Genomic DNA, 12,486 nt, shown 5'->3' on the forward strand with positions numbered 1-12,486 from the left:
AGAGCAGGTTCCTTTTTTCCTCTTGGTTGCTTGCACATACCTACCTTGTCATGTGCTGTGAGCCCTGGTCTTGTGCTGGGCCTGTGAGGATCCTGCCTCAGGGAGGAAGACTGAGCCAGGAGTGTATTGTGTTTCACAGGAATACAGATGTTCATCAAATACTTGTGTTATTGCTACACTTCATTGAATAAAATGAAGTGTATGGCATGAGTCAGCATCAGTGCCTTATTTCAGAATCTGGTGATGTATTAGAAGATTGAGGATACAATAGATGGCCCTCAAGACAGGAGGCTGCTGGACAAGCCACAGTTCAGCAATATCTACAAGGGAAAAATCAGCAATGCTGGGTGTAAACTGATCCTTACCAAGGGAGGGGTGGGATTTCCTATTGTGGACCTAACTTCAAGTAATAAGGAGTTGCATGACTTTAGGGTTTAAATATGGTAGTAATGAGGGTCATAACTACCTCCATGCAAGTGATTTTGCTTGGCTTGAAACAACAGGTGAAGCATTCTGAGCTGATCATCAGGCTCTGCAAGAGCCTGACCAGTCACTTTCCAAAGCAGCACTTTACAGCAGCTGCAGGAGCTTTTGTGTAACGAGAGTAAAGACCTGCCAAACCACAGTTCAGACAGAAAGGTCTCCAGCCCCACCCCTTGTCCTCCTGTAAAACCCCAACACAACCTGACCTGCTGTCAGAAGGCATAACAGAAATCCTTAGGCAGCAGCCACAGGGACACCTGACAGGAGCAGTCCTTCAGCCCTGTCAGGTAGACCCGTGATGGTGCACCATCAGCACAAAGAACAGCCCTGGACATGCTGTCCTGCAGCCTCTGAGGCTGGAAAACTACACCTGCTTTTCAGTGCTGGCAGCTGCAGTGAGAATTCTGTCTTGCTGCCAACATGATGCAGGTGGGGAAAATAGTAGGTACTGCTGGGCCTCACCTTCACCCACGGAGCAGTTCAGCCAAAGGCAAACTTAGACACTAGGAATTACCTGCTGTCCAAGGCAGCAGGCAGCATGGTCTGTGATGTAGCAATATTGAAAACATTTCCACAGGAACCCACTGCAAAGCAGTCAGGGAGTGCCAGCCCTGCAGATGCAGCACTGCTCCAGCTTTTCCTTCCCAGGTGATCTTGTGCCTTACTGGACAAAGGGAAAAACAAATCCTCATGCCTAAAGTGGAAAGCAGGTGGGTCATCATGCAGTGGGTTCCATAAATGTGGAACAGCACTCTTCTTCAGGATCTGGGGATCAGAGACTGAAGCCTGCAAGACCCCTGAAGAATTCAGAAATTCACCTGCTCTTCAGCTGAGGGAAGAACTGAAACCCCTCTATTTTCAAAGGTACTTTTGACAGATTCAAACGTTGGGCAGCTCCACTTGGGGAAAAGTTTGGTCCAAGTGGCTTCACATAGATGCAAAGAGAAGTTGCATCTGCTTCTGTCTAACCCTGCAGATCCTGCCTGAGTGGTCTGGCAGTGCCAGGGGAGTGACTCATTTGATTCTCAAGCTTTACACACGACACATTTATGACTTTAGAAACAGAAAACCTAGTATGTACAATTTTATTCCGCTCAAAATCATTACAATATCAGCTCAAAACTTTCCATGCAGCAGATGTAAACACCTACTGTTAAAAAGCTTCTGGAGTGGGCCTTGGGTGTTTAGGGTTTTTTCATTCAAGAGTGGGCATATCTGACTGCTTGATCCTCTTGGGAGAATCTGTGCCACTTTCTCCTAACTTCCTTTTAGCACAGTCCACACATGATGTTCCTGGGGTGAGAGAAGGAAAAGAAAACACATTATTATTGCTACATCCATGTGCTTGGTGTATTTTTTATTCTAAGCACTAGCTACCAAGATAAACACAATCCTGGTCCCCTGAGGTTCTCATATTTGGATTCTGAATTACATGTAACATTAACCCTGCTAAACATCTGGGCTCAAGCTCTCCCCCAAAACTGATCTCCAGTACTGACACCACAGGGACTCTGCTCAGGATTCATCTGCCTTTTGCCAAAACTAATTTTACACCTGTGAAGTTCACACATGAGTCTGGATCCCTTATTCAGAGGCCCCAGCTTGAGCTAGAGGGTTGACTACCCCTGTGGTCCCAGCTTGAACCATTCCAGAAGTCTGCAGCAAAAATCCTTGGTGTAAGCTGCGGCTGGAAATGCATAAACAGCATAAGTGGAGAGTAAAGTGAATGGAATAGAAATTGTGGGGTGTTCTACACAAAAATCCTTTTCAGTTTTTTACTTGGTCTGTATTCTGAACTACAAGTAAACAGGTGCTAAAACTACCTAAAGATGGTGCTAACAAATTAGTAAAGGAGGACTGTTAAGAGGGACTGGAATAAATAGTACTCAAGGTTTCGGTTTCTGTTCTGCCTAATTGTAGTTTATTGAAATTGGGATTTATGAACTTAGTTGAGAGAAAGGTTGCTGTGTCTCCCCCTCAACAAAAGGTAAGTTTAAAATCCCACTGGAATTACAAAACTAATCTCCAGCTTTACACCTGCAGACAAGTGTATTGGAGCTTGTGTGCTTTTTGATTAGGAAAGAGCAGGGTTTTCACCTCCTGCACTGCCAAAGGCCCTTATATGCAGTACTGAATTATACTTCTATACAATTTTGATGTTGGCTGTAGCAGCACACATCTCTCAGCAGTGGAATCTTTTTGTTTCACTGTATCTTTTCCATCAATTGGGTTATTAATTTGGAATGCTAGGGTTATTCACAGAAATATCACAAAGCAACCTGAACAGCTCAGCTGTAAAATCACCTTCAGTACCACACCCTTGAGATTCACTCTTTCTGACCCCCTTAAGGAAGGCTTTTGGAACAGAAACCTGTATTTGGAAATCTAAGCCAAAAATTTCATTGATGTTAGCATATAAAAGCTCCAGAAAATGCATATAAAAGTTACTAGCGTTCACCAGAGTACACTGAGGTAATATTATCATTTGTCATTTGATAGACTTGAAAAGGCCATCAGTTACCTGCTGCTAGGCAGAAAGAAAACCAGAGAGTAAAAAAGAATGTTCAGCAAACTTTCAGAGCTAGATCAGAGCTCTGCACAGTAATTACTTAATTACTTTGGAAAAGAGAGGGGTATTTTTCTTGTATTGGTAGGATTTTGGAACTTTCTGTGAAAATAAAAACGTTACTTACCCAACAGCGTTGTGCTGTCCACCTGATCAGCATCTAGAGAAGTGGAAGACACATCAGCAACACACATGAGCATCCAGAAACTTTTTATACTTTTATGCACCATCCCAAAACAGCAAGGTTGTATTTAGAATCCCAGAATGGTCTGGGTTGGAAGGTATGTTAAAGCTCATCCAGTTCCACCCTCCTCCCATAAGGGGTTATGTTTCCTCTTTTCCAGTCAGTGGGAACTTCCCCAGTTGACAGTTTTTTAAATCATAAGCAACTCCATTCATGGTTTAGCAGATTGAGAATTCCACCAGGACATGATTACTCCAGCCCAGATTACTACCAACCATGACCTCAGGTCCAGCTGAGCCTCTCTGTTGGGCTCTCTTTCACCTCTCCTAGGGAGTGGTCCTCAAGGCATTCCAGGATTTCTGGACTGTGGTTTGCTATGTTCCTTTTCCAGTGAGTGTCCAGGGGCCTGTAGTCCCCAGTCTGCATCAGGTTTACCATGGTTTTGCATTTCTCATTTCTTTAATATAACCCTTCTAACAAATTCCCCCTACTACATTTTAGAAGAGAGTTTGTAAATAGGCACAAAAAACCAAACCCTGACAGTTTTTGGTGATGTACAGAGCAATTCTGCACACCTGAAACTGTTTAATTTTGGATCTTGATTGTGAATGCTATCATGAGGTTTTCAAATCTGAGTAAGGTCCCTCTTCTTGCAAGTCTGATGCAAATCAGGCTACAGACAAACTTCCTGGAATCCCAGTGGTGTGATAAATATTGTTTTCTAGCCTTCATGGAAAGAAAAACATAATGCAGTCTAATTGGAATAGTCATCAAGTCACAAAAAACAGGATATTAATTTGGACATGCACTTTTCAGGGAAAGGTTTCTCCTATGCACCACCTGGGAGTAATTTTAGACAAAACAGTTTCACTGAAATGATAAATAGAAGAGCTGTCAAATAGCAATTCTTCCCAAGGTAATTTAGTTATATTCCTCTGTTCTCTGGATAAACCAGAACAGAACTGTCCTTGTTTGGAAAACATTGAAGAAATCTCTTTCCTTAGATATACAGTTGTTGTTTCTCTTCATTCTCTTCACAACCTTAAGTGTACTAAACCAAACACTTATTGGATGCACTGATTTAATTTCCCATTCTATGCTCAGTCAGATATTGTGACTCAACCAGCTTATCTCACCAGCTAATCCCTTCAATTCTCTTGGTCTCTTTTCCTGACAAGTCCAATTTCTGACTATGTAATCCTCAATAAACTGAAGTAGTTCACATCATAAATATATGTTAAGTAAACATCTTTACCAAATACTAACAAAGAGACAAATCTGTAATTCAAGATTAAATTTGCAAGAATCCACAGACCTCCAAAATGCACAGATTTCAAAAAAAAAATCTAGTTACAGTTTGGCCACATGCTCCAACACTGCATGTCCCTCGCAAGCAACACAGGGTCAGTGCCTTGGATCAGCTGCAGTATTCAGGCAGGGCAAAGTGCCCAGAACATGCTCCAGATTGTGGTGTAAAAGAGGCCACATTACCTGGACTTCTCTCTTTGCAGATTTGAGCAGTCAGATCCTGGACATATTCTGGGAATTGTTGGAAGCAGTCCCCATAGGACACTACTTTTATTCCATGCAGCAGCATATCTGCCTGAAGCTTAAAAAAGTGGTCTTCATTTTCTTTAAGCACCAACATGTAATGTTCTAGATCAACTTTGTTCTTTACTGTGTAAAGAAAAAGAGCTTGGAATATCTGGTCACGCAGAGTCTCTCCACAGCCCAAAAACAAAAAAGACTTGGTTCGGTACAAGTTCTGAAGAACCTCCTGTGAAGGATTAGAAAGAAACAAGAGCCACATTTACTTCAGCAGACAAAACCCAAGGTCAGAACTTTTAAAATAGATCAGCAAGAAAAGGACCAGCAGAGCAGAACCTCACTAGTGACCTGAAAAAAGCAAATGTTTTAGGACCAGGCCAAACTGACATTTCAAACCCATTGTTCCTACACGAAAAAAAAAAGGGCAAAAATCTCATAAAATACAGGAGTTGGAATAAGATGATCTTAAAGGTCCCTTCCAACCCAAGCCATTCCATGGAATTTAAATAGGCATGTAAGTGTTGCCAGCAAGGGAATTTAAATTGAAAGAATTAGGGTGACAGAATATTGCATTCCTGTTAGGTCAGCCTCTAAATATGGAAAATTAATATTCCTGACCTGACTTACTATGACAGCTAAGACAACATTAAGTCCAGGATCCTGATACCAGTTTAAACCCCTAAGAAACCTAGCAATCATATGATGATAAATGCCTGTCCTGGAGTCCAGTATTTTGAGGTTCCTGTTCTTTCCAGAGATAAATACAAACTGTGACATCCAGCTGAGGGGTTTGGTTGTGATTTACACAGCCACTGTACCCAAGGGCATAGACTGCCCTTCCAACAGAGCCATCTTCCTAAATAATTCTGAATAGTTCCTCTGGTCCCCAAGTATTTAACCTGTATGATCCCACAGAGCCTCAGATATCTTGTCTGCAGTGACTACAAGAAAACTTTGACAAAACATAATCAAAATTTTAAAAGATCACACCAACCATGACTTCAGGATCTTGAGTAACATCTTTGTATCCCGAGGGATCAAGCACCATTCCACAGGGATCCGTATATAAGCCGTGAATATGAAGAACTCCGTATTTTATATGGCCCCTTGCCCACTGAAGAACCTAAAGCATCATGCAAGATACATCCTTTTGTTATAATATACCACACTCACCATGAATCTGCAAAACTGTACAGCTGAACTGACTTATAAACCACTTAAAGCAGAAAGAACTACTTTTGCCCTTTCCTACAGCAAGACATTGCAATTACTAATTACACAGATCACTTTAAATCTTAAAAAAGAGGTGATGGCTGATACTGCAGCTGTCTCTGGCTTTTTGGGTTAAACAGACAGTCAACCAAAAAGCAAGCTCAAGCAGCACTGGCAGAAAAGGTATGAACAGCAAATTAACTACCAGCCAGGTGAAATTCTATTTAGAATTTTAACAATGACTTTACATGAGTTATATAATTTGTGGGTTTTTCCAGTAAATGGCAGGGCACTGGTTGACAAACACATCACTGAAATTCTCCTTGGTAAATGTTAGCAGATTATTCAGACTAAAGAGATACACAAAAGAAATGTCTGGGCATCTGCTGTAAGTTATAGACATGCTTTAACAATTAACAACTTTTAGTCTTGATTTTTTAAACAGGAAAACATCTTTCAGTGTGGCTTATGTCCAAGTTGTCATAAATTAAGTCTAATTTACTGCTCTAATCATACCTTATCCTTATCTTTAAGGTCTAAAGATTCCATAGGTTTACCCAGTTGCTGACCAAATATTTCAAGCAGATTATCATAGTTTGTAGTGAGAACCATTGTGCCTCTCTCCATGAGCCTCAGGATGGATTGCAGAACCACAGGGTTCTGAATGTGTTGTTCTAAATTATCGAACACCTCCATTAAACAATCCTGGAAGAAGTTGGGCTTCGTGTCCCCGGTACGCTGAGGAGAGAGGAGAGGAACACCCCATCAAGCCATGTGCTCTGTTACAGCTGCCTCCCACAGGAATCCCACACCCTCTGGCTACTTAATGCCAAAGCATTCCTGTAAAAGAGGGCTTGAACAGTACCAAAAGCAACCAAAACCACCCAAAACAAATCTCAGTTTGTTCCAGTGTTCTTGCCTCTACTTAGTGTAGCTCCAACCAATTTGTTTGGGCAACAAACAAGGATTTCTCAAGAGAGCTTGTTATACAAATGCAATAGAACAACACTTAAATTAGCTTACCCTGGATTCAGACACACCAGTATTTTATCAGAATTCAGCTATTCAGTATATACTGGATATCCCTGGGATATAGTATTAAGAGGGATTGAGTGGGGGAGGGAGATGGGAAGCAGTTTCTGTTTTCATTCCTGATTGAGAAAACTTTATTAATGATTAAATCTGCTATGAACACATGCTGACTTATTGTCACACTGGAGCTCTTGAGAAGTTCACCCCAGCCTACACTTAGCACTATTTAAACTAGAAGGAAAACCTGGCAAAGGTTTTAACACCATTTGAAAACCTCTGGAAACTCGGATGGATGACTGAGATGGGGCATGCACAGGCTGTCCTCAGGGAAGCGTGATCTGCACTGGTGATTCACAATGTGTGGCCCAAGGCCATCAGCAGGCTCAAAGAGAGCTTGAAATTCCTCTTTCAATCTCAAAAACATTACATCAGATATTTAATAGTCAGGACTCTTGTTTGCATTAATTCTGATGAATGCTAACTTATACTAAAACTTGGGGATTTTTTAGTCTCCCCAAAATGTACAACATGCTGTACGATTACTCACAAAATTCCCATTTTCACCATTAAAAAATCAACTCTTGGAAGAAATGTTCCCTTATAACAGAACAAAGGTACTTAGTAGGCTTAGAAATTAACAGAGTTATAAACATACTCACTGGTGACATCTTCCTGATGAGATCATGTGCAACCACGAGCAGGTCTCTCTCTTTCATTACTTTCTTACGGAATTCAGCGACATCGCCGGGGTGCAGCACCTCCAGCTGCTCGGCTGCTCCAAGGACAGCCTCAATGCAGCTCCTCCAGGAGCAGAGTGCTGGGATTCCTGGGGCTACTGCAGCACTCACTCCCGTCCCAATTACCAGGAGAAGGTCCCGAGGCTGCTTTCTTATGAGGCTTTTCAAGAATTTTCTTAAACACAGAAAACAAAAGTGTGCATTGTTCACAGTGCATTCCCTGGCTTGCCTGAAGAGCTCAGGGACTGACTCCAGAAGCTCACCTGAGCCATTAAAGCTTCTGCACAACACCAACAAACCAGCAGGATCTGTTCCTACAGTTCTCCATTCCTACACAACAGGATGAGACAGGAGCCACAGAAGCTCATGGCTTCCCCCAAACCAACAATAGCCTTCACGCCTATTTGCCGTGTCAGACAAATAAATGTGCATGGTTAATGCCAGCCAAAAAAAGGCAACAACTTCAAATCACTACTGTCTCTCAGATCCAAATTGACAATTGCCAATTTCCAGGCCGCTGGGCAAGCCAAACACCATTCCCAATGAAATTTTTAAAAAAGTAGGCAAAAGATTGTCCAATGACTGAACTAATACATGTGATAGAAAGGTAGAACTATTTCAAAGGGACAAGTCACACTATTAAAAGAAAACAAACTTTTGGCTTTTTTCTGGGAAAAAGGGAAGTATTTTATTCTGATTTATGATCACTGTAGGATATGTGAACATAGTAGTCATGCTGGTTCAGATCCAGGGTTCATCCAACTCACTGTTTTGACATTACTACCCACAGATCCCTCTCAGAGGTGTGTTGGTGTTACATCCATAGTCTCTGCATAAACCAGCACAGAGGAATGTGAGGAAAATCTGTCTTTCATGTTTACTCAGCAAATAAGTGAAAATGCATATAAACCATACAGCAAAATCACTCTGTACAAACAAAGATTTCAGTAGTACAGAAACTCAGAACTCCTCTTGACTTACCAAACTACCTTTACAGATTTTCAGTTCCTGGTAACATGGTAATAAAGATGATTAACACATCTTATTTCACAATCATTCCAAACTTTATTTGGATCAAACTATAGTGTTCAACTTGAAATGGCCTCAGGCAAAGCAATAAACATGTAGGTATGGCTGTCAGCTAGTGCCTACAAATAAAATATGTTTGATGGCCCCATGCCTCCCTGGTACATTTAGCCCAAATTGTTTCCTCCTCATAAACAACTTGAGTGAGCATGAAGTACTTGGTCAGGGAAGAAACTAGCTTCTGGGATAATTTCATGTTTTCTGGCATGATGTTGCTCTTGTATTCAATATTCAGTAGTTTATTTCCACTGTGGTGTCAGATTTTCATTAAGAGACAGTTCTGTATCAACTCTAATACAAGTTACCTGAATTTTTGCTCACTTCTAATGGTGGCCCCTTCTGGTGAATCCATCTCTGAGCCCTGAATAAAACAAAAGGCAAAATAATTCTTACTGCTTCTATCCTAGAAAAAGCCAAAACCAAAATCAGATTTATTACTGTTGATTTTTTTTTCTCTTTATTCCTACCAACTGTTGTAATATCAAGGCTCCATGTGTCACTCATCCATGTGTCATTCATCCCAGTGAAGCAAGACAGTGATGGAAACAAACCTGCCAAAGGACAAGTGTGCGAACCCAGCACACTCCAGTTAAGCTTCCAAATGCCATAGGACAGAGGTAATAGAGATGCAGCTGTTCATGCAGCTAAAAAATACTTGTGCCTAAATTCAGGATAAAATTTATCACACTTAAAACTACAAGTCATTTCAAGTCAATTAATGAGTTTCATGGTTTTATTTTTTTCATAAGAATCAATTTATTCAATACAGTTTGTGGAAAACCAGACTTCCACATCCCACCTGCTCACAAAAAGCCTTCTGAGAGCCACCTAGCTACATGACCGGACTGCAGGGTATGAGAGATTTTATTTAAAATACTTGCTGAGAAAAAAATAACTTACTACTGTATCATCTATTATGTCTTATGTCTGAAGTACAAGAAAGACTCTGTCTTGCCAGGAGAACTGGCTTTGGGATCATTACTTAGAAACCCCCAAATTTCGTTACATTTAATTTTTTATGAGGATGCAATTTTTGTTTGGCTTTGAGACAGTTTTTGGTGATGGTGATGGCAAACTGCAGTCCCTAGTCCCTCAAATAAACATTGTGCCAGAGCCTAGGGCTCCTAAGATAGTTGCCAGCTCTCACATTCATGTGCTAGAGGGTAATTTGGAAACAAGCAGTTATAATAAAGAAATAATTCAGCCCTATGAATTGAGTCAGACATCGTAATTTCTTCCCATTGGGTTCGCTTGCATTTACAATACCATTCATGAAAGCTTTATTAATTACACCTCCCCACGTTTAATAAGAACATCTCACCACGGGCTGCTGTCCATACGAACATTTCAGACCTCGCTGCTTCCTTTGAGCTGCTGAAGTCGCTCCTGGAAGGCGCAGCCGGGCAGGGCAGAGGGATCCCCGCTCCTCGCAGAGGAGGATGGAGCTCAGATCTCCCCGTGCTCCGAGCACGGCCAGCAGCTCCGGAGCATCCTCGGGGCTGCCCGCAGCTCTGCTCAGCTGCTTCCCAACAAGGGCTGGCAGCGGGAGCCCGCCGTGACCCAGGGATGCCCGGCGATGGGAGCTGGCTCCTCACTCCCAGCGCAACGAGGGGACACGGCAAAAAACTTCTAATCTCGCATCTGTCCTGCTCAACACACTCCGGTTTTACGGGCGAAATAAGAGCTCTATTCACCGACTGAAACTCCAGGTCAGCGGGCTGACTCGACGAAGCGAGAGCAGGGGAGGAACAGGAGCGGGAGCGGAGCAGGAGCACGGCAGGAACAGAAGAAGGAGCAGGGCAGGAGCAGGGCAGGAGCAGAGCAGGAACAGAAGAAGGAGCAGGAGCAGAGCAGGGCAGGAGCAGAGCAGGAACAGAAGAAGGAGCAGGAGCAGAGCAGGAACAGAAGAAGAAGCAGGAGCAGAGCAGGGCAGGAGCACAGCAGGAACAGAAGAAGGAGCAGGAGCACAGCAGGAACAGAAGAAGGAGCAGGAGCCGGAGCAGGGCAGGAGCCGGAGCAGGAACAGAAGAAGGAGCAGAGGAGGAACAGAAGAAGGAGCAGGGCAGGAGCAGAGCAGGAGCAGAGCAGGAACAGAAGAAGGAGCAGAGCAGGAGCAGGGCAGGAGCAGAGCAGGAACAGAAGAAGGAGCAGGAGCACAGCAGGAACAGAAGAAGGAGCAGGAGCCGGAGCAGGGCAGGAGCCGGAGCAGGAACAGAAGAAGGAGCAGAGCAGGAACAGAAGAAGGAGCAGAGCAGGAACAGAAGAAGGAGCAGGAGCACAGCAGGAACAGAAGAAGGAGCAGGAGCCGGAGCAGGGCAGGAGCCGGAGCAGGACCAGGAGCGGGAGCAGAGCAGGGCAGGAGCCGGAGCAGGACCAGGAGCGCGAGCAGAGCAGGACGGGGAGCCGGAGCCGAGCCGCAGCAGTCACCGGGCGGCACCGCCGCCGCTCCCCGTTCCCCGCCGGCTTCCGGCAGCGACCCGGACGGGCTCCAGGCTCCCGCCGCCGGGAAACAGCCGCCTGGCCGCCGAGGTTCCGGCAGCTCCGAAAGGCAGATTGCGGCCAGAGCCGCTCCTGGCCTGGCCGGTCCGCTCGAAGCCCCGGGAGGGTGCCCGGGTCCCGGCCCGGGAGCGGCGCTGCAAGCCCTGAGGGCAGGAGCGCCCGGCACGGGGCTGGGGCGGCGCTGCGGGAGAAGGCGCCTGGAAACCCGCAGGTTTACCAGGTAGCGCTCTGAAAACGGGCTGGCGATGGACGTGCTGGTGAGGAAAAACATTGCGGCGGGGAAAATGCAAAACAAAACGAGATTTTTGAAAAGCGCGGTCGGCAGCGTTACCTGGGACGGCTCTGCTGAGGGCACGGCGGGGGCGGGCGGGGCAGCGTCAGGCGTGATGCTGTGGGGGTTTTTCTTTTTTCTTTTTTCTTTTTCTTTTTCCTTTTCTTTTTTTTTTTTTTTTGTGTGTGTGATTTTTTGTTTGATTTTTTTGATGTTGTTTTTGGTGTTTTTTGGTGTTTGGTTTTTTTTTTTTTTTTTGGTGTGAAAACCGCATATTTTGCTGTTGGCAAACGTTGCGATGAATGCTTGTGTGTGTAACGTTAGATAGTTGTGCTGTATTAATTCTCTCAAGCGACGTGTTGAATATGTTTTTTTAGGTTATAACATACTGTTAAAGTAGAAACTATGCTATGTAAGATGCTTTTTAACTAGCTCAAGAAAGAGATGAGATAATGAAGAAATTATTCGCACAGAGATAACAGCGACACGAACCCTGAAGATTTATAGCTTCCTTATCAGAAAAAACATTCCTTCACCTTCTCTCCCTCTTTATGGAACCACCAGTTTTAAGGAGCAGGAGTTGACAAAAACCAGAATAAAATTCTTAATTTGCAAGGAATTTATACATCATGTATGAGATATATGAATATGCAACAGGCTATTGCTTTTAAGGGTTATTCCTCTGTTCACAAGGCATGGTTTTGGCAGCTTAGTGTCCAAAAACATCCAGACGTCCATGATGCATTGCTTTTTATTGTCTTGTAATTGTCCTAACTCTAAAATTTTGTTGCTGTAATAGTATCACTATTTTTATAACCATATTATTATTATTAAGCTTTTAAAATTTTAAAAACCAAGTGATTGGTGT

General features: G+C 43.5%; 1 protein-coding gene across 2 annotated transcripts; it reads right to left on the reverse strand.

The window, feature by feature from the left end:
• Window positions 1-1,554: 1,554 nt before the first annotated feature.
• On the reverse strand, window positions 1,555-11,701 carry FAM118A (family with sequence similarity 118 member A). 2 transcript variants are annotated; one of them, XM_021529920.2, is made up of 8 exons: window positions 11,679-11,701; window positions 9,154-9,209; window positions 7,685-7,937; window positions 6,510-6,731; window positions 5,776-5,904; window positions 4,725-5,010; window positions 3,177-3,209; window positions 1,555-1,776 (listed from the first exon to the last, which is right to left on the reverse strand). In XM_021529920.2, the coding sequence occupies exons 2-8, from the start codon at window positions 9,198-9,200 to the stop codon at window positions 1,679-1,681; spliced, it is 1,068 nt and encodes a 355-aa protein (XP_021385595.1). In that variant the 5' UTR covers window positions 9,201-9,209; window positions 11,679-11,701; the 3' UTR covers window positions 1,555-1,678. The 2 variants fall into 2 exon arrangements, with proteins under 2 accessions (XP_021385595.1, XP_021385596.1); XM_021529921.3 differs by lacking the exon at window positions 11,679-11,701 and adding an exon at window positions 10,170-10,423.
• Window positions 11,702-12,486: the final 785 nt, after the last annotated feature.

The sequence above is a fragment of the Lonchura striata genome, chromosome 5 (assembly GCF_046129695.1).
Source record: "Lonchura striata isolate bLonStr1 chromosome 5, bLonStr1.mat, whole genome shotgun sequence".
Taxonomy (NCBI): Eukaryota; Metazoa; Chordata; class Aves; order Passeriformes; family Estrildidae; genus Lonchura; species Lonchura striata.